This window comes from Lytechinus variegatus, chromosome 5 (genome assembly GCF_018143015.1).
Source record: "Lytechinus variegatus isolate NC3 chromosome 5, Lvar_3.0, whole genome shotgun sequence".
NCBI classification, from domain to species: Eukaryota; Metazoa; Echinodermata; class Echinoidea; order Temnopleuroida; family Toxopneustidae; genus Lytechinus; species Lytechinus variegatus.
In genome coordinates, this window is record NC_054744.1 from 38,813,019 (window position 1) to 38,834,053 (window position 21,035).

General features: G+C 37.4%; 2 protein-coding genes across 3 annotated transcripts; one reads left to right on the plus strand and one right to left on the minus strand.

Annotated features, from left to right (window-relative positions):
• Positions 1-3,638: 3,638 nt before the first annotated feature.
• On the minus strand, positions 3,639-5,654 carry LOC121416107 (putative nuclease HARBI1). Its single transcript, XM_041609563.1, has 2 exons — positions 4,918-5,654; positions 3,639-4,812 (listed from the first exon to the last, which is right to left on the minus strand). The coding sequence occupies exons 1-2, from the start codon at positions 5,328-5,330 to the stop codon at positions 3,822-3,824; spliced, it is 1,404 nt and encodes a 467-aa protein (XP_041465497.1). The 5' UTR covers positions 5,331-5,654; the 3' UTR covers positions 3,639-3,821.
• Positions 5,655-11,555: 5,901 nt separating this feature from the next.
• Positions 11,556-20,708, plus strand: LOC121414937. 2 transcript variants are annotated; one of them, XM_041607983.1, is made up of 4 exons: positions 11,556-11,712; positions 13,740-13,799; positions 18,083-18,265; positions 20,012-20,708. In XM_041607983.1, the coding sequence occupies exons 1-4, from the start codon at positions 11,709-11,711 to the stop codon at positions 20,299-20,301; spliced, it is 537 nt and encodes a 178-aa protein (XP_041463917.1). In that variant the 5' UTR covers positions 11,556-11,708; the 3' UTR covers positions 20,302-20,708. The 2 variants fall into 2 exon arrangements, with proteins under 2 accessions (XP_041463917.1, XP_041463918.1); XM_041607984.1 differs by lacking the exon at positions 13,740-13,799.
• Positions 20,709-21,035: the final 327 nt, after the last annotated feature.

Sequence of the window (21,035 nt, forward strand, 5' to 3'; positions counted from 1 at the left end):
AGAAAGAAAAAAAAGTCATTCTAAATAAATATGATCTACTATCAACAAAGAAAATTTAAGTTACAGTTTGCAGGAGAATTAGGATTGTCATTATTAGCAGATTGCTTTTAAAAAAATGACACCCCGGAATAAAACAAATTAATACATACATTTATAAATGGAAATGCTATTTTGTTCATAATTATATAATGATGAAGATGGAGATGAATGAGGATGATGGTGATAATGATGAAAATGAAGGCCATGATGGAGATGGAGATGATGATGGTGATGATGGTCATAAGAGAGTATTTGGTTAAATCACAGATTAAATTAAATTTGATTAAATCACAGGAAAAGAGATTTGATGGTCTATATATGTATACATCAGTATTATTCAAATGAGAGAGTTGATAATGTCCCTCACCTTTTTTTTTTATCATTATCACTGTTTAAAATATACAACATTTATATTTTTACAGATTCAACAAGAAGGACGTCCAACTTGACTTGAGCACAAAATGTTTTAAAACAACGCCAGTTCCATTATGTTCGGCATAATGAATAAAGCTTTGTTTCACATGACATTGATGAGGAAATAGTAAAAGCATTATACAGTATGTTTCTATTGAATAAAATACAAAATAAATAGTGAGTTTGTGATACCATCGGTCCCCTCATTTGCATACCGACCAGAATGTGAATATAATTATAAATCTTCATAAATTTTTTACACCCAGTAAAAAAATAAAAATCCACGCTGTTTAAACCTGTCATTCTAACAACAAGTTGTTTAAACATTTAAACAATTGTTTATTTTTTTGGTAATTCTTTGAATGTTTTCAACATCGTGTTACAAAAGTAAACAACTTGTGTCAAGTTTGAACAATGTCTGATCTGAATATAAAAAAAAATCAGCTTGCGCTTCGCGCTCGCATTATTTGGTTGGTGAAATACGCATTTTCTTCGTGAATTCCTATAAACAAGCCTTAGAATGCCCCTCTTCAGGTCTGAATTTCCTATATTTTCAGTTCGCATTTCGCGCTCGCAATATATGATTAGTGAAATGCCTACGATCGGATAATCATGATTACAATGACTACAAAAATTGCTTCATGTGTTAAGATGTAATTGTAACAAAATCAGCATGCGCTTGGCACTCGCATTAGATGACTATATGGTGAGGTACGTATACTCTTAATGGATTCCTTAAAAAATAGTCCTTAAGCTCCGCTTGGGGGTCAATATATGCAAAAATTTCAGCTCGCGATTCGCGCTCGCATTGTTTGTTTAGCGAGAGAGGTACGTATCATGATTATACAAATTTGCTTGTAATGTCCCTTTTTAGGTCTGAATATAAAAACAATTTCAGCTCGCACTTCGTGGTCCCATCGTTAGTGAAATACATATCCGTTAAATGGCACTATCCTTAAAATGCCTCTATTTGGTCAGTATATCTGGTAACTTAGCGCGCTTCGCGCGCGCACTAAGCGACTCAATTTATCTTGCTGGTGTCCCCAATGCCGTGACCCACGGTATGCCACTGACCAAGCGCCCTTCAATTGTCGTATAAGAAGCGAAAATGCCCGCTCTCGAACGTGTTCTGTGCCCCTTTCACCTGATAAGGATCCGTTTTATGTGTAAGCAAGTGCCCCTTGCCTTCTTGTCATTGCCCATTCTCGAATCAGTGCCCCTTTACGCCACTGTGGATATTTTTCTTTGTTTTAAGATAGTGCCCTTTTTTCCCTGTGCCCCCTACCCCCTACTTTCAACTTCGCTCCGCTGCCCCTAGTCCGCTATAAATTATAACGATATAATGATACCAATTATTAGTGGTTCATATCTGTCAGTATTGATGTCATCTTTTTGAATTGGCACTATACTCTATGGCCCGTACGATTTTCATAATCATCGGAGATGAACCCAGTATCCCGCTAATCGGACTAAGTGAGAGAAAGAGTCAGAAAGTCGTAATGTAAAAAAAAGATGAGGGTCACTCTCTGATGAGTTAATTTGTTCATTGATTACTGTTATTTTATTATCTACAGACCAGCAAAGTTCCTGTGAATAGTGGCTCCAATATTAATAGCAAAGCTTCTTCGATTTATGCATAAAATCTCCTGAAGAATAACGACACTTTATAGACAATAACAATTTAGACATCGAAGAAAGCTTTAACTATTATGTTGCAATACGCTTACAATCAATTTTTCCCAATACCCCATTTTCCCCCGAGTAATTCGATAAAAAGACCCAACCTTATTTGTGTTCAGGCTCTAAATGATTTTTTTTCCCGATTTTTTTACAACGCATCATTTTGGTGCACTGCGCGGGCGGGAAGTCACATTGTATTTAATAACATATGCTTTTGTTGTTGTTTTTCAGGAATTCGCATTTAACCTATAATCTAACAATACATTCGGGAATCGAAAGCGAAAGAAAAATTATATGACGCAGAATAGATAGAAACACATTAATGGACCGGGGCAACGAGAGTACACCCTCATTATGATTTTGCAGGTGATTATTATGAATAATAATAATAATCAAATATTTGTATAGCGCACATATCTGTCGATGACACTCAAGGTGCACAATTAACAACTTATATAAAACAGAAATAAATTAATAAATACACAAAAATTAAACAAACTGACAAGAAAAATACACAATCATTTAAAGTTGGTAGTCAAATTAACAATTCGGCCTTATTACACAACAGTTAAGGAAATGCCTCCCTCATGAGGAAAGTCTTTAATTTTTTGTGGAATAGCTCTCTTGACTGGGCCAACTTATGCCTAGGTCACATAGCCCGGCCGATGAGGTTCCGATGAGCCAGCGATGCGATTTTAGCCGGACACCGGCCGGACTCCCGTGGTCACCGGCCGGCGTTTGGGGCTAAAAACCGCATCGGTGGCAGCTCGGCGAAATTTAACTTCGGAGTTAAAAATTCGACGGGCTCTCACCGAGCTCCCTCATCGCAGCCCCATCCTTACCACATCGGAATACGCATCGGCCGGTGTACGACCGAGTATCGGCCGGTGTCCCGTGCCAGTTTATGTTTATTGCCATATTTATTGTGTATGTGGTAACATCCAAGGTATGAAAACTAAAGTTCTGTCGTTGTCTTTATTGTTTTTATCTTTTTAACATCTTAGAGCAATAAACTGAGAACTCAAAAGGTAAAACAAAGTTAATTTAGAAGGAAAGAAAATGTCATTTAGAAGGTTTTATAGAACACACCAAAAAAATTGGTTAATTTTAACAAAGTTGCATAGATCAAAACTTAAACAGTACTCAAGTAAAAATTAATATTTCGTAAGACTTTATCTGATATGTAAACAATGGAGATCCTTCCTCATTATGAAAAAACACATACTTTTTAAAAGGTGAAAACATATTAATGGGCAATCATTTGAAGCCTATTACAAAATTACAAAGCTAATCATATTGGTTGATACAAGTGTTTTTCTTTATGAAAGGTTAGTTTTTAAAGGTGAAAGAAAAGATACAATGACGATTATTCTTTGATTAAAAATAATTCAATCACAATGAATGTGTTGCTGTTGTATTATTTACACACATCTCATCTTATTCATACTGGTGTATTTTAATATTGATTTATTCTTTCAAACAGGTTTGATTTCTTTTGGCATTTATTACTAGTGTTCAAATTAAAAAGAGCAAAGGCAATGTTTTAAGATTACCCAATAACAGATTTATTTGCAAACAACATACTGAATAATGGAAAGTATAACACATCAAAAATGCGTTAAGTCCTGAGAAGAATAATGGAATGTCTGTGGCTGCATCCGGTATACTGTAACAATATTAGACACAAGTTACTGCTGGTTTATTGCCACATCTTGCCATGGCACACTCCCGGCAGGACTGCAAAAGTAATTCTTGAGGTATGCGCGCAGTTCTTTGCCTGGTCGGGTCAATCTTGGCCCGTGCCCTGCTGCTTGCACATCTTCGAGCACGGCTTGGTCTCGCCATGCACCCGCGATGATCTGACCCTGCTCATCTTCCCGGTCGAGGTCAGCATTCTGAAGGTTGGGGTAACGAGTCCTCATGAGGTTGTGAAGGGTCATGCAGGCCTTGACGATCTTGGTAACTTTCGACGGTCTCAATCCCAGGGTTGTTAGCAGACATCTGAAGCGATTGGCGAATATACCAAACGCGTTTTCAACCACACGGCGTGCCCTGGAACACTGGTAGTTGTAGATCCGCTCGTCCCGTTTCAGGTGCCGATGAGGGTAAGGCTTCATCATGTATGGCCGTAGGGGGAAGGCGTCGTCTCCGACCATGTAGTAGGGTGTGTCCTGGTCGTCATTTGGTAGGGGATCCGGCTGGGGTAGTCCGATCGTTCCCTCACGCAGACCTGGCTCCAGTCGCGACCGGTTAAAGATGCCGGCGTCGGAATACGACCCTGGTGACCCCACATCCGCCCAGATGAACTTGTAGTCAGAGTTTACCACTGCAAGCATGACGATGGAAAAGAAGCCTTTGTAGTTGTAGTAAAGTGAGCCGCTCTTGGGGGGCTTCTTGATGGCGACATGTTTCCCATCGATCGCGCCACAACAGTGGGGAAAGTTCCATCTGTCTCCGAATCCCTCGGCTACCGGGCGCCACTCATCTTCTGTCTGGGGAGTGGCCCACATCTCGTCCTCGTATTCGTCGTAGATGGCCTGACAGACCTCGGGGACGAACAGAGAGATGGTGTTGTGTGGGACACGAAACGCGAACGCCAGATCATGATAGCTGCTTCCGGTCGCCAAGAACCTCAAGGTGATCGCCAGCTTCAGCCCAGGATCCAAGGGGGTTCGATGCCTGCAACAGAAGAGGGTGAAATATGAATAAAATCAAACTAGAATAAATATGGATGGAAGACATTTCAGCACAATTTGACAGTAGGTTCATAAAGTGTAAACTTACGTTGTGGTCTTGGCAATGCGGGGGCCAACTCGGTCAAGCAACTCATAGAACATCTGTGGCACCATGCGGAGGTAGGATTTGAAGTCGGCAGCGTGCTCGGCCTCGAGTTCCCTCATGAGCGTCTCATACTGGCCGAAACGAGGTCTGCGTAGGATCCACTCGCGCACCCACCAACGTCTTATTCTTCTGCCGGCCCTCTGTCGCTCCCTCTCGGCTTCTTCGAGCAGTGCTGCCAGGACCAAGTTGTACTGGAACCTCGCCTGAGCTAGCTCGTGTTCTAACAACGCCATTCGTAGTCTTCTCGGTGCAGCCATAGTGATGAACTGACCATTCCAGGTAGGGTGGACATATATATACAGGTATGGAATAGCTGACCATCGGCCCCCCAAGTCCGAGGTACACCGGCCGAACATCGGCCGGGCAGTGTTCGAAGCCCGTTAACAACCCGGCCGGTGATCGCACGGTGTCCTTTAACCTGCTCGGGTACCGGCCGTATACCCCCCGATGTCCGGCCGATGGTCGGCCGGTAGTTGCTGCCACATCGGCCGAAAAAAATCTCCACTTTTGAGACAGACTCCGGACGGTCATCGGCCGGTGTTTGGTCGGTCGCCTGTAGATTTCCGGACGGAGCCCGGTCACGTCACCGAGCTATGCCACCGATGAGGGGAGCTCGGCGACACCTCAAAAATCCACCGAGCTCCACCGATGCCGGACACCGGCCGGGCTATGTGACCTAGGCTTTAATGTCCAATGGGATTGAATTCCACAAATGGGGACCAGCAACGGAAAAAGATGTGTCATCCCAAGACCTCTTCACTTGTTGGAGCTGGTGAACATTCCCTGAACGAAGACCGAGTCTACATGATCTCTTCACCTCCAGAAGATCTGATAGGTACACTGGTGTATGGTTGGTTTTAAGTTTTTTAAAGACCAAGGAAAGAACTTTATATGAAAGTCTTTGCCTAACAGGCAGCCAGTATTATGTGAAGATAAAAAAAGAGTGAGAAAGTAAATGCCCTATAATTTGTGTTATAAATCTAAAATAAAAAATACGACGATTCTGGATCAGTAAATTTTAAATTGAATGGACAGTGTTTTTTGTACTTGCAGTTGTTGACAACAGAATAAGCCCATCCGAGAACTACCCTTATAAACATGATAAAGCACCACTAAAGTGTACTGTAAAGTGTGCCCGTCGAACGGTTAGGTTTGAGATTAACACCAAACAACTGTAAATCAGCTGGTACAAAGTCATTGTTTTGTGTCAAGTTCACGCAAAAGAAAGGGAAGTATGAGGAAAGAGATAGGCCCTATTGATTGGGTGGAACTGTGGATTCGTCCCGCGCTACCGGGCCCGCTGTATAGCAAAGTTATAAACAAGCAATTATTGTAAATATCCGGCCGGACATCAGCGGCGTAACAGAGGTCGGTGGCCGGGTGGGGGGGGGGGGGTGGGGGCAAGAGCCAAAAATTTCCTGGTCATATGTTATGACCATTTCCATTTATGCTCTCTATATATATTATACTGTTTTTTATGTTTGTTTTACGAAGTAAGAATGCCCTTCTGTAAAATTGTAATTGATTTGTATTACTTTATATTTCTTTATATTATGTTTTGAATGGAAATTGAATAAAGAATTGCAATTGAATTGAACAGGCGTAATGGTGTAATGAGTCGACGATTTTGAGATGGCCAGATATTGCGTATCAGGCAAAATTTATCTTTAAAAAAAAGTTGCGAGCGTAGCGAGCGAGCAAAAATTTTGACGTTTTAATACAAAAATCCAATTTTGTGATAGCTTTTGACAAGAAATCCAAGGAATAATATATCTCACTCTTTCTCTTTCCATTCCTTTTTTTGTGGTCTGTACGCCACTATGAACAGGATTCTTTGCAGTAGTAGCGTGGAGACTAAAAAAAAAAAACCCGACAGGCGCAGTATGGCGCATGCCTTGCTAAAAAGCTGTTTAATATAAGTCCCGAGCGAGCGAGAATAAAAATCACATTTTCATGACATGACATGACATTAGGCCTATATCCAGTATAAAATCATATCCTACACTTTTCCTTTAGTTTTCTTTCCTCCTTTTTTTTCTTGGTTAATTGTAGAACTTTTGGGGCCATGGCCCAACCCTTCCAATCTCATATACGACAGTGCTATGCGGTTGGGGTCTGTTTGGAGCCCCCAGAACATCTTGATACCAAGGCCATTTAAACATCGGAGATTGCCGCTATTTTTAATCAAATCGCGGGTATATACAGAATATAGCTTTTACACAACACATTTATTCAACCCAGTTCAGCCAAATTTTGAGGGGGCAAAACATAGCAATATGGGAAAATTTTTAAAAAGTCGCCAGAGAGCAAAGCGAGCTGGAAATTATGCCTATTGAAATTAAATTTTAATTATGTGATAGATATCCATTATATTCAGCAAATAACACATTTCATTGTTTCCATTCATTTCATTATTCGTTGTCTCCTATAATTTCTTTTATTTCCTCTTTGGTGTGGAACCAAGACACCCCCCCCCCTCCTTCGCGCCTGTACGCCATGTGATTGAACGTAAAGCTCAATGTAGGAAGGGTCCCTACAGGGGGGGGGGCGTTATATAGAGCCATTTGAAGGTTATAGATAAAGAGCCCCTACTGCGTGGGGTCTTGGGCAAAGCCCCGGAAGCTTATTGCATAAAATTTAGTAAGCTTATAGCACAATATTGTATGCAGTCCACCTTTCTTCCCGCTCTTTATTTTCATATCCTCGGCAGCTCAGTCATGTTATTAAGGTTATTTTTTTCTTGTCCCTTTTCTTTGTTTTCCAATCTAGCTTTTGACAAATCCTTTCTACCTTCATTTCCCGCTATTGTTTGCCATTTTGTCATCTTTTAATTTATTTCCCATGCATCATGCTATTGTATTACATAGGCCTATTTCGGAATGATTTGTTCTTTCTCAAATGTTCTTTCGTTCCTTTTCCCGCTTTCATTCCTTTCCATTAATTTTTTTATTCTTCGTTTTCTTTTCACTTTTCCCTTTTCTTTTCCCTTTCCTTTTCCTCCTTTCCTTTCCCCATTTCCTTCCCCTTTCCCTTTCTTTCTCCCCCTTTTCTTTCACTGCATAAGCATGTTTTGCATCGAAATTCATGAATTTCATATGAAAAAATCCATCTTTTAGGTGTCATATAAACAAAATAATGAATGTTTTTCATGCATGCAATGGACAGAATACTTCATTTGGTGAAAGGTGAAATAATGATCCATTCATTGAATGGATCATTTCATCTTTCACCTCATGAAGTGCAGATGTCATTCTGTCCATTGCACTCATAAACATTCATAATTTGTATACTGACTTGAAATGGTCACACAACTAATTTACTTTAATATATAAATATTCAAGATTTCCTCTTTTATTTTTGAAAAATGAGGATGCATGTAGTCATGGTAGTCGTACATTTTTATTTCAGTCAAATAATTTTCGGGGGAAAAATTAAGAATAGGCACATTTAGGCAGTTCTCTTCCCCCAAAGCGTGAAGCACGCTGTAAAAAAAGAGGTTATAATAGAAGCTGTATTACGTATTTGGAACCTTTTAGGTTATTCGACAAAGCAAACAAAAGTGGGATAAACAGCCGATTAAACTGGACAATAATAAAAATGCAGCATTCAAATAATCTCAAAGACTTTTTAATCAATATAAGTAATACGAAAATTAAGATAACTACATGTATATGTGATGGATGGAATTCCCAAAATTAATTCCAGGCTAAATCTGAAACATTGCATGATGAACTGCATTGCCCGAATATATTAGGTTTGATTTTTCGAAATTATATTTTTATCATCCAATGGTTAATAATGTGTCGGGATCAAGTTACACATTCACGTAAAAAAAGCAATTAGGGTTTTCATTTCAATATTGTAATTGTGATGAAGACTCATTTTCATTTCCCCATACAGTGACATGAAAAACTATTCCAGTTTTATTCTCAAAAGTTATACCACAATTTTTTTTCAGCTATCCAGTCTAACTGAAATAGTTGAAATATAGAATAATGATGATGATGATAGTAATAATAGTGCTCTATACTTTGCGTTTCTAATTTCCTTTACATGAACATTATTTTACTCCGGTTATTGGATCCTGCAATAATGCTCGCTGCAAATTGCACTTTCTCCCCTCCCTGGGAGCATTCCAACAAGAGTTCTAAGACTCAATCGGTTTGTCTACTACTTATAATTTTTGCATCCTATCCCGGGTAGGCATACCCATTTACCAGCTGGGTAGAGATTGGCAAAGTTTGGATTGTTGCAATATAGGCCGCGTTGGGATTCGAACACATGACCCTCTGCTTCCGAGGCGAGAGCCATGAACCACGACGCCACGACGCTTCCATTATCTTGTCTTTATCATTTATTGGGAAAACCTTTGAAAAGGGAGGCATGTTGAGTTTGTATATCGTGGAATCATCGAAGCCCAGATTCTTGATTATAATGATTTACTGATTACTCTGAAGGCTACACGCTTTTAGTTCCGGTCATAAGGTTATTCACCGACCTGTACTCTGCAAAAACCGGTTTTGGTATAAGTATAACACCAGATAGATGTTTATACAACACCAATTAGTATTAAAACAGCATCGGTTTGATTCTACCGGTGTTGTTTCAATACTTCTCTGGTGTGGCCATAAGTATATAGATTCCGGGCTGGTGTTAAATCGTCGGTGGAATATTTGAATGAATAGACAAAATGCTAACAAGCATACCTCGGAGAGTTTCATTAAAATCGGATATGATGATTATTATGGCACTTCTACGTTTTGCTTATTTTTACGAAACAGCTTCATATATACATGAAACTTATCACAGTGGTATGAAATATGAATGAGAGATTCGATGGTGTCACTCACTCCTCTTTCTTTTGTATTTTATTATGAAATATATATACATGTATTTTCATACCCTCCAGGATGTGCATAAAGATATTTTATGAAATCAAGCCAAACTTTAGATTGCCATATCCTCGCTTAAATTAAAAATAATAATTTGTTTATGTTTATAAAAACATAAACAAATAATCAAACATAATAATGATAATTTGTTTATGTTTTTATAAACATAAACAAATTATCATTATTATGTTTGTTTGATTTTTCTCTTTTCATTCAAATCAACTTTTTGTTGGGGTGATAGACGTGCCCTTTAATCGACATCATAATACAAAAACGAATTCATAATAAATTAATGATGTACATCTGATATATTTTTTTTAATCGCATGCCTTAGTGTAATTCATTTTGGGGTTGTATGTTGACTTTATTAATTGCCCATGACCTTTCCTGCAGCTAGGTTGGTCACAAACCCTCTACCGAGAACAAAAGCAGAAAGACCCCCCCCCCCACTCACCCCCAAAACCATTGAAAATAGTTATTCATATTATAGTAACAAATGATATTTGATGAGAAACAAAATGAGTAGAATCTGCATTGTGTCATATCATCAACCCCAAGTTTTGGTGACTTAAAACAAAAATTTACAGTGTGTGGAAAATGATTCAGGAGATGTGTTCCAGAAATTGACAAAATGATGTCTATGTGGCGAAAGAGGGCGCTCTTTGAATATCGAATTAATGGCCAAATGCAGTTTAAATAAAGTCTATAATATACTTTCAGCCCCACCTCTCGAGCCCACTCTTACCCTATCTCTCTCCATCTCTTATTCTCTTTATCTCCGTCTCTCTTCGCTTTTTTCTTCTATTTTTTGCTGATTAAACGATGTGATTATATTTTAGTATAAATATTTACATTGCAGGATGTTAAACGCAAGTCCTATATTAGCTATAATTAAAATTGAATTTATTCTCATAATTCACAAAGTAAATAACAAACAACACAATATAATACAATGCATTTGCAGTGTGACAAATTCATTCCGTTTAGCAAAAAAATAAATAATGAGAGTAGTTATAACAAAAACAATAAATGAATGTGAAATATGAATGAACTTGCATATAAATGTAGGGCATTGAATGATGTCACGTTGACGTTCCTTTTTTTAAAGAAATGTACATATTATAAGAGGTGTCAGTGTTTCTTGTTTGATTTGTATCACGTATACTGATATGGATGTATCGATATTTATTTTAAAATTAAATCTACTAAGAAAATGATCGAAAAGCAGGAATCAGTTAGGCCTATTGATATTTGGAACCGGCAGTCAGTATTTGAAAGACGTGACGTGGCTCGAACCTCGAACCTCTGAATCAATCTTGAACATTCCCTTGTAGATTGGATTACACGTGCACACTTCATGGCCCTGGGAAGCAGAAGCATCCCCCTAGATTTGCATGGGGGTGCTACGTGAGCAATGTAATTCACCATAATTATGTAGCACCCCTGGAAATCTGGTCGGTATGCTAAATAGCAAAAAAAAAAATAGCAGAAATTTTAGCCAAAATCACCTTCATTTTGTAGTGAAAACCATTTTTTTCTAAAATCGCTGCAAGGGGCTTTTCATGTGTGTCTCAGATTTTGTGGGTCCTTCACGAGAATGAAGAAGAGAAGTGTACCAACTATGGAAAGCGCCCCCTTGCGTAAAAGGGGGCCGTAAAAGATTTCACCTTTCAATAAATGCAAGTCTAAGAAAGTACATGAACATTGATAGGGCAAGTTCACCGTGACTTTGAAGGGCGTTTCATCACGTCATAAAAGGAGAAGCTTACTTGGAATGTCGATCATCGTGTACTGATAAATTTGAAATTTAGCTTGATTTCTTTAATCTATACTAGTCTCAACATGGGTAAGTTTTTTGTATTAGTGAATTTATTCTTTAAAAAACCCCGGCATGCTTGGGACAATTCTATTTATGTTATTCTGTATTACGCTGATAAACAGGCCTACACATTGAGCAGACGTTTGAATTTCCCTTTCGCTTCTTTTGTTTAATTTTCACATCGTCTGTATAAACTAGACCAATCACTAATTCAGTTTTCATGCTTCTAGTTTCATTAGGCTTAAACGAAACTCTTGTGGGCCATTTTTGTATACGGCTCTTTGGTGAATTTTTTGTGGCTCTTGATCTTTATAAGGTTTATTTCCTCTTTTCCAACGAAATTGAATTATCTGGTTAGGAAAGTACAAACATATTGTATAGTTTAATTAACTCCATACAAGTTTATTTGAATTTTTACGATATTTCTCCCTGTTTTGAGAATAAGACTATTGCAGGAACTTCTCAATCGATGTTGAAACATTTAATATTGGTACGCACTCTAAAAACAGATTAGTCAAATTGGGTCCAACTGATATGTCTAGTCACATTTCTGACATATATTCTAGTCAGAAATAACCCTGTTCTAGTAAAATACGACTGGAAAAATAGTCGATTAATATTAGAAAAAAAATTGCACACAGCTGACCCTATATAACTAGTCATTTTTGACTGATTTGTTTCTAGAGTGTGGTTCATGGGTATGAAATATACGGAGTATATTATAAAATACTATGGTTTTATCGTTCAAGTGTATTTGATTTGATTTATTTATTTCCACATTCCAATAAAATCATATACAAGTGAAATCATTTTTTTTCTTAGCATAACATAAGTAAATGATATGATTAATAACATATACATTATATACAATCTGATAATCTAATTAAAATATATTTATACCTGATATTTTTTATTTAATTGTTACAAAAAATAGCAGAAAAAAATCATATATATATATACATATCAACATAGTACATTTTGAAATGTGGGAGACCTTCATCTTACGCTTAGAGCTTGAAATTGATGAAGGCCTCAATGAAAGTCATCTTCGACAAAGTATATTTTTAAATGCAAGCAAATATTGCGGGGAGCATCCCTTTACTGTACTAACTTCTTGACTTGAGTTATTTCATTGGCATGTGTCAATGTGTCATATGAGGCATGAATGAGCCCCTTAAATAGCCCCTTCCTTGTTCGAATGCGATTGATCAACGGATGTACCGTTTGATACCTACGGAATGGGAAGGGGCAGATGTGTTTCTCCTAATAAAGCCTTCAACCACAGCTTCATCGGGGGTGGGGGCATTATTATACAGGAAATTTCTGTTAGGTGTCTCCATTCCAAACGATCGACTGACTGATTTTGTTAATAGCAACATACGAAATTAGATTTGAATACAAGATGTTGGGTGTATATACAGTTTGTTGCTGAACATTGCTAATTCGATTTACATCGGTAATTATGAAGTATTGCACAGAACTGGAACTGATTAAATAAATTTGAAATGGCTAATCATAATTAGATAGTCCCTTGTGAAAGAAAGTGATCATATCCCTAACTATATCATAAAATGTGTGACTCATTCGTGTATTGACTCATTATGTCCTTACGTGAGTAGTGAATAATATTTGTAAATGAATTATGACAGTTTAAACGCATTTTATATACCGATAATTTATGAACAGCGATCACCTTTCAGTTTTTATAAATAGTGATATTATTCCTTTCTGACACTGTCGACCGACTCGAATAAAAAGAAGTCAACGGGGGCCTTCTTTCTTACTGCATGGTTCTGCTGACGAGTTGGAACTGTTTTAAAATAAGACTGAATATAAGACTAATTTAAAATAAGACTGAACCCCGTTTAACTTTACATTCTTCAAAGTTGAATTTCAGTGATAATTTTGCTCTTTTATGATTTCTCCAAAAAGAGTAATCCTAGTTGCTTCTTAGCCTATATACGTGTGAATTGATAATACAACCTTTACTCGCATGACATGGGCGTTGCAAGTTTAGCTTCTTATTATTTCCTTTCTCCCTAATATATTCACAGGGGCATTTATGACTGCAAGTCATCTTGTCTTTGTGATGCTGGTCTTCGTCATTTGTTCGGGTGAGTAAAGGGTAAACACAAGTTTATGCTCACTTGCTTCAGGTGCATGATGGCAAGTGTAAGGGTATTATAACCAAGGGTGATATATTTTATACACTTTACATTTGCGGCATGGTTTCAGTTTGCCACATATTTTTCAGTCGACTTAATCAGATCTAGATTGATTTGTCAAAAGTAATATTGAAAAAAATAAAGAAAGTTAAATACCATTCTCTCTTTCGTTCTCATTTTGGGTCTTCGCTTTCACCCCCTCTCCCTCCTCACTCCCCCTTCTCTCTCATCTCCTTTCCTCTTTCATTCTCACTCATAGTTATCTAACACCCCAGCCCACACATTCTCTTTCTATCTTATTTCATCTCTCTCTTTTTCTTATTCCTATATACTTTCTTCGCTATACCGGTGTAGATGCGAAAAGCGAAAATGGTGTGTGTGTGTGTGTGTGTGTGTGGGGGGGGGGGTGTCACCCATAGCTTTGGCAGCCAACAGCATATTCCCTCTGCAACCACGATAGAGCTGTTGCCTAGTCAACTAACAGGTCGGTTGTCGAAACTCTTTTCCTTTGACACGTCAATAACATCCGTCTCATGAGTCATTTCTGATTGCACCTCTCCCTATACATGTCCCATGCTTCCTGTATCCCCCCTCCTTGCCTACTATATACATTCAGGGGGGTTTAAGACGCACCTGTTTTGGAAGATATATACTTTATAGACCCCGTTATTCATCCCAAGTTCACTTTGCATTAATGTATTGTACCCGCTTTAAGAAATAGGTTACATTTCCTAGCCGTATGAAGCTACGTGTTCAATGAAGAAAAGACCAGTTAAAACAGAACTTCAGTAATTTTTTTTATTTAAAATAAATTCAAACGAGCATATAATGCTGGAATGAGCTACAAACCAAAATCAGAAAGAAACCATCAAAATCACGTTTTCGTAAAGCTGTTGTTGAACATCTGTTGGAAAAATGAATTTTGTTATCAACTATACAGTATTTTTGTTATCATCTAGATATCTTTCATATTATTTTTTGTTAAATTATTATGTAGTCATTGTTTATATACATTACAGTGTATATATTTAGTAGACTCACGATTTAATTCTTAACTAACAAGTTGAGAAACATGTTTCTATCTACCTAGACTAGAAGGGACCAGACTTGACTAGCATTCATGGTATTTTCTGGTTCCTATTATCCTTGCTTTTCTATTTATTCATAACTGATTGTCTGTAAACTTGTAAATTGGTGTTATCATTGCATTGGATAATAAATTCATTCATTCATTCATTCATTCAAATGTTATGACTGGTCTGACACAAAGTAAGTAAAATATTGCATTTGAGAGCTTCGTCCAATTTCACGGAACAGTAATTATATATCCACAAATATCATTTGCCGGTGTGCGAGTGAGCAAACAAATTAATGACGTCACATTTTTTTTTCATTTTTTGATTCTTAATTGAACATGAGGGATTGTATCTTTCTAACTTACAAATCGACCCAGAGTGTCTTTTTTTATAATTTTGAATACGAAAATCGAAAGTCCTATTTGTTTAAATTTCATTCCATTGATAAAAAAAATAATGAAAAGTAGTCGAGTTAATCGAGGTAATTACACTAGAATAAAACTAAATATCGATTGCTGAAAATTAGATTAGATTAGATAAGATTAGATTTATTTATTTCCGTTCAACAATTTTTTTTCCAAAATGTAATCAAAGTAACAATACAAATTCAATATAATCGATAATACAGACAAATCAATGAAATTTCGTAACAAATGTTGAATATAAATCAAACAAAACTACAATTAAACAAAACAAAACTACAAAAATAGACTATAACATGTTTTTTAATCAATTAAGGACAATATCACTTAATACTAGAGTCTGTAGAAATCAATATTGTTTCTAGGTATATGTATGAAGAAAAATCTGACGTGGAAAAAAAACTTGTTGTCATTTGAATGTGGAATTACATAATTATGAGAGCTATAATTGTTTATACCCCATTTATTTTACCACACAAATCATTATGTGTTAGAAGTTTGGGGTTTGACATACAGAACAAATGAACCTTGCATTATTACTACAAAAAGTTATTGCTCGAGTAGTGACACTTTACTGTTCATTATCAGTCTGCTCCTTTATTTATGATGTAACTCCGTGACATATTCTAACAATACTTATATTTGATTTGAATACTCATAATCAAATTAATGTTCGGTTGCCGCATAGATTATTACGATATTTTTCATTCATCTATACTATCCTGTGAATTTTGACAAAAATAAAACTAATTTTGGAAAACAATGAATTTTATTTTCTGGTCATACTTTGTGGAATTATCTTCCAAATAAAAAAAGAAACGCCCTCGGTTGCAAAATATTCAACACATTGTTAAAAATAATGCAGCTAGAAGAACATAACTAAATAAATATTTGCCAAATACGACATAAATCAAATAATGTTTTAAAAGTAAATAATGAAAATATATTTTAGTTAAATAGTTTACGTTCGTAATAGATGGCTTCAATCATCTTAATCAGTGTTTTATTTTTAATAATGACATCATTCAACTCCCATTTAGCTTTTTCTATTATGCCAGCTCCAAATACCAAATGTTCTGTTGTTGCTGAATCACATGTGTGTGATGTACTGTTTCATGTAAATGTACTTAAAGGTCAAGTCCACATCAGAAAAATGTTGATTTGAATCAATAGAGAAAAATCAGACAAGCACAATGCTGAAAATTTCATCAAAATCGGATGTAAAATAAGAAAGTTATGACATTTCAAAGTTTCGCTTATTTTCAACAAAATAGTTATATATAACTATTTTGTTGAAAATAAGCGAAACTTTGAAATCTCATCCAAATGAGAGAGTCGATGATGTCACTCACTCATTATTTCTTTTGTTTTTTTATTGTTTGAATTATACAATATTTCGATTTTTACGAATTTGACGATTAGGACCTCCTTGCCTGAAGCACAAAATGTTAAAATAATGGAATTCCACGTGTTCAGGGAGGAATGAAACTTCATTTCACATGACAATGACGAGAAAATAAAAATATTTCATATTTCATATAATAAAATACAATAGAAATAGTGAGTGAGTGATGTCATGAACTCTCTCATTTGGATGTAACTGGCTCGTTCATATAACTATTTAGTTGAAATAAGCGAAACTTTAAAAATGCCATAACTTTCTTATTTCACATCCGATTTTGATGAAATTTTCAGTGTTATGCTTGTTGAATTTTTCTCTTTTTATTCAAATCAAGTTTTTGTTGGGGTGGACTTGTTCTTTAACGTACTTAACATTGAAATTTTGAAATGAATTCAGTTCAATTCAATATACCATGAATGGGATGTTACAATCTAGCATGTATAATTTCACGAATATTCTATCAATAAAAAAAGAAATATGACATCAATAAAAGAACTTTGTGATTTGTATTTTGTAAAAATGGAGAGGCACTCTATTCAAACTTAGTACTTCATATACTTTCTCCAAAATTTATAAGGCGCTTCTGTGTGCTATATCACTTTCTAAACTTGAATCTTGACTATGTCTGTGGAGAGTATTACAGTTGTATTTGCGATTTATAATTGTTATGATTTTAACGGTTATTCTACTGATGTCATTCAAATAATGCTTCAGCAAGAATTACAAAATAAGAGAGGGTTGGATGAATTTAGCTCTGAGGGAAAGTAGATCACGTTTGAGACTTCAAATTTCCGTTTTTTGTCATCAGCATTTGGGGGTGGAAGTCAATCGTTACTGCCCATCTTCCTTTACGCCATATCCTTTCATAACATAAACATGTACACTTAAATTCATACACAGTAAAATATCTTAAGCAACTATTAAAAGTGACGCTTCGCTTTAATAACTATTTCTAAAACTGTTAAACAACCAACTTTTTTAAAGTGCTATTTACGTAGTATTGTTTAAGACGTGTCGTGCAAAAGAGGACATTGATTACGTATTGTGAAGTAATTTTTTTTTAAGATGAATCTATTGGAGATGCTTAAAACTTTAAACAGCGTTTTCAGTGTGTAGATTTATCAGTTCATTAATTTATTCATTCATTTCATTAATTTTGTACATTTATTTTCCCCATTATTTGTTTATCTATCAGTTAACAATAGTATCTACAATGCCTATGTACATGAACCTATATGCATTATTAATGAACACATGAGATCGACGCCAAATTTAATAAAAATATTTCAGGATTGCAGCTACATATTTTTTTTCACCTCTCCCTATCTTTAGTGAATGGGCAGAATAAATGCTACAACTGTTTCGGGCTTGGTTCAACGAATTCACTCCTAGCGCAGACAGCAAGCCAGTACCCCATATCGAGCTGTGCGGATATCGGACAACAAACGGAAACAAGTGATTGTACTGGAAAATGCTTCGTACAAAACTTCACCGTTAATTACAACTTTCAACAAGGTAGGAAAACAATTATAATGGAAACAGTAACACACTAGTATTCATATCAGTAAACTGGAATAGGCTTGATTATTATAAAGATGCGTCGGCCGGGGGAGGGGGGCCCGGGGGTGGGTATATTCTTATTCCTATGGGGGGGGGGAGATCTGCACTAAGTTTTTTTTATTAATTATCTTGGGATTTGTATCTGAATATAGCAATACACTATCATCAGCCTATGAAATTAAGCTAGACTCGTTAATACAAGTACACATACCATTGATGTAAGACATAAAAAAGATGGGGTCTAAAATGCTTCCTTGAGGGACCCCGCATTTTAATAGGCAATAAATCAGAAAAAAACGTCTGCATGGTAACAACTTGATAACGATTATATATGATCTAAACCATGTCACACATGCAGAGTCTAAAGCCAGGCTGACACTTCCACGACTTTTGGCCACGATTTTGTCGTGGCAAGTCGTGCCATTTTGGGGCACGAACTGGGAGGCTCCCGCACTGTTTACGACTTGTTCACGCATAGTTCACGACAAGTTCACGACGAGTTCACGAATGCGTGCCCGTCAGTGTCCACATTGACACGAACTGGCACGACGAGTTCACGCATAGTTTACGCACTTCCCGCATTGGCACGACGAGTTTGCGCAATTGTCGTGCTGAACTATTCGTGAACACGACGTGAGCTGTTCGTGAACTATTGGTGACAGTCGTGGCATGGCGCGCACTGGCACGCATCCTCCCGCATCGTCCCGACGAGTTCACGAACAGTTTGCGCATAGTTCACGAACCGGTCGCTAAATTTTGTCGTGACCAAAATTTTGAACATTTCAAAATTCTCGTCCCGACATGGCACGCAGTCACGACGTGTTTACGCACACTTCACGCCAGTTCACGACTAGTTTGCGACTTGAGTCGTGCCAATGCGTGACACAAAATCGTGCAAGTGTCAGGCTGGCTTAAACCCATCACTTCAAACTATTTCTATAAAAATATATTATGACTTAAGCCAGCCTGACACTTGCACGATTTTGTGTCACGCATTGGCACGACTCAAGTCGTGCCAGTGCGCAAACTAGTCGTGAACTGGCGTGAAGTGTGCGTAAACACGTCGTGACTGCGTGCCATGTCAGGACGAAAATTTTGAAATGTTCGGGTCGTGAACTATGCGCAAACTGTTAACACGTCGGGACGATGCGGGACGATGCGTGCCAGTGCGTGGCAGTGCGCGCCATGCCACGACTGTCACGAATAGTTCACGAACAGCTCACGTCGAGATCGATCACGAATAGTTCAGCACGACACCGTCCGAATTGCACAAACTCGTCGTGCCAATGCAGGAAGTGCGTAAACTATGCGTGAACTCGTCGTGCCAGTTCGTGTCAATGTGGACACTGACGGGCACGCATTCGTGAACTATTCGTGAACTCGTCGTGAACTTGTCGTGAACAAGTCGTAAACAGTGCGGGAGCCTCCCAGTTCGTGCCCCAAAATGGCACGACTTGCCACGACAAAATCGTGGCCAAAAGTCGTGCAAGTGTCAGCCTGGCTTTACAGTATCAAAGGCTTTTTGTAAGTCAAGGAAAACCATTGGCCTTGTCGCCATGTGAAATTACATTCCTGATAAAATCTGTTAAATGTATTCAACAAGTTTCACTGGAATATCCGTTACGAAAATAAAAGGGCAGCGCCTTTGCCAAATTTCAAAATCCATGATTATGTTCCTTTTTAAACCAACTTTTCTTATAGCAAGTATATCAAGCATGGACGTCGAGTACCTGATTCTTGGCTGCGGTGGAAAGAAATCAGCTGATGGCTGTCAGGACTTTTCTCAGTTACCCAACTTTGATGAAGTCAAAAGGCAGACAGAGAACGTAGTCGCAAAGCACGGAGGTCGGGTCACCAGCATGCAGGGAGAAGCGTGTTTCTGCTCCGGGAATCTCTGTAACTCGGCCACGTCCAACGCCAGAACGAGTGTCAGCTTGATAACTCTCTGTTTGGCGACCTACTCGATAGCGAAGATGACGCTTTGGAACTAGAAACACAAGATATTCAAAGGCCGTTGCTGAAGTCGAAAAACACATAGAACTTTTTGGCCATTTTCTACATTTTAATTTTTTTTATTTGATGGGGTGGGTAAGTGGCATGGGATTTTGGGGAAACCAATTTTTCCACATTTGGTTCAAAAGGAATGCTGTAAAAACCTCGTTACACTCTAAAAATCAGAGCGGAAATTCAAAATTTGATAGAACCGGGGAGTTTGTTGATAGCGTATTCATGAAATCACTCCGTAGACGCTTTCTACAACGCATTCGTTCCTTTGAAAATGAAAGTCAAATCACAATGGACATCTGAGAGATTTTTGTCGAACACAGCAAAAACTATGGTGTTAACCGGTGTACATAGAGGACCACACCAGTTATTTTACACCGGTGTTAAATTGGTGGTGTTAGTTTTACACCTATAGGTGTTATTACAACACCTTTGTTTATTACATTTACACTCTTTGGTATTATGTTCAATCTTTAGGGTGTAGTTTTAACACCTCAGGGTGTGGTCCTCTAGTAACACCAATTAATGTCAGTTTTAACACCACAGTTTTTACAGTGAAAGTTGGTGGACCTGAACAGCAGATCGTCCGAAGATTCGAACCCGACGGAACATTGCAAATATGTGGTTTGTCCTGATTCCAGGACGGCACTGTTGTTTTGATTCACCGATTTTCGACAAATGCTGTTTTCTCATTGAAGGGATTTTGACAAAGATTTCCGGC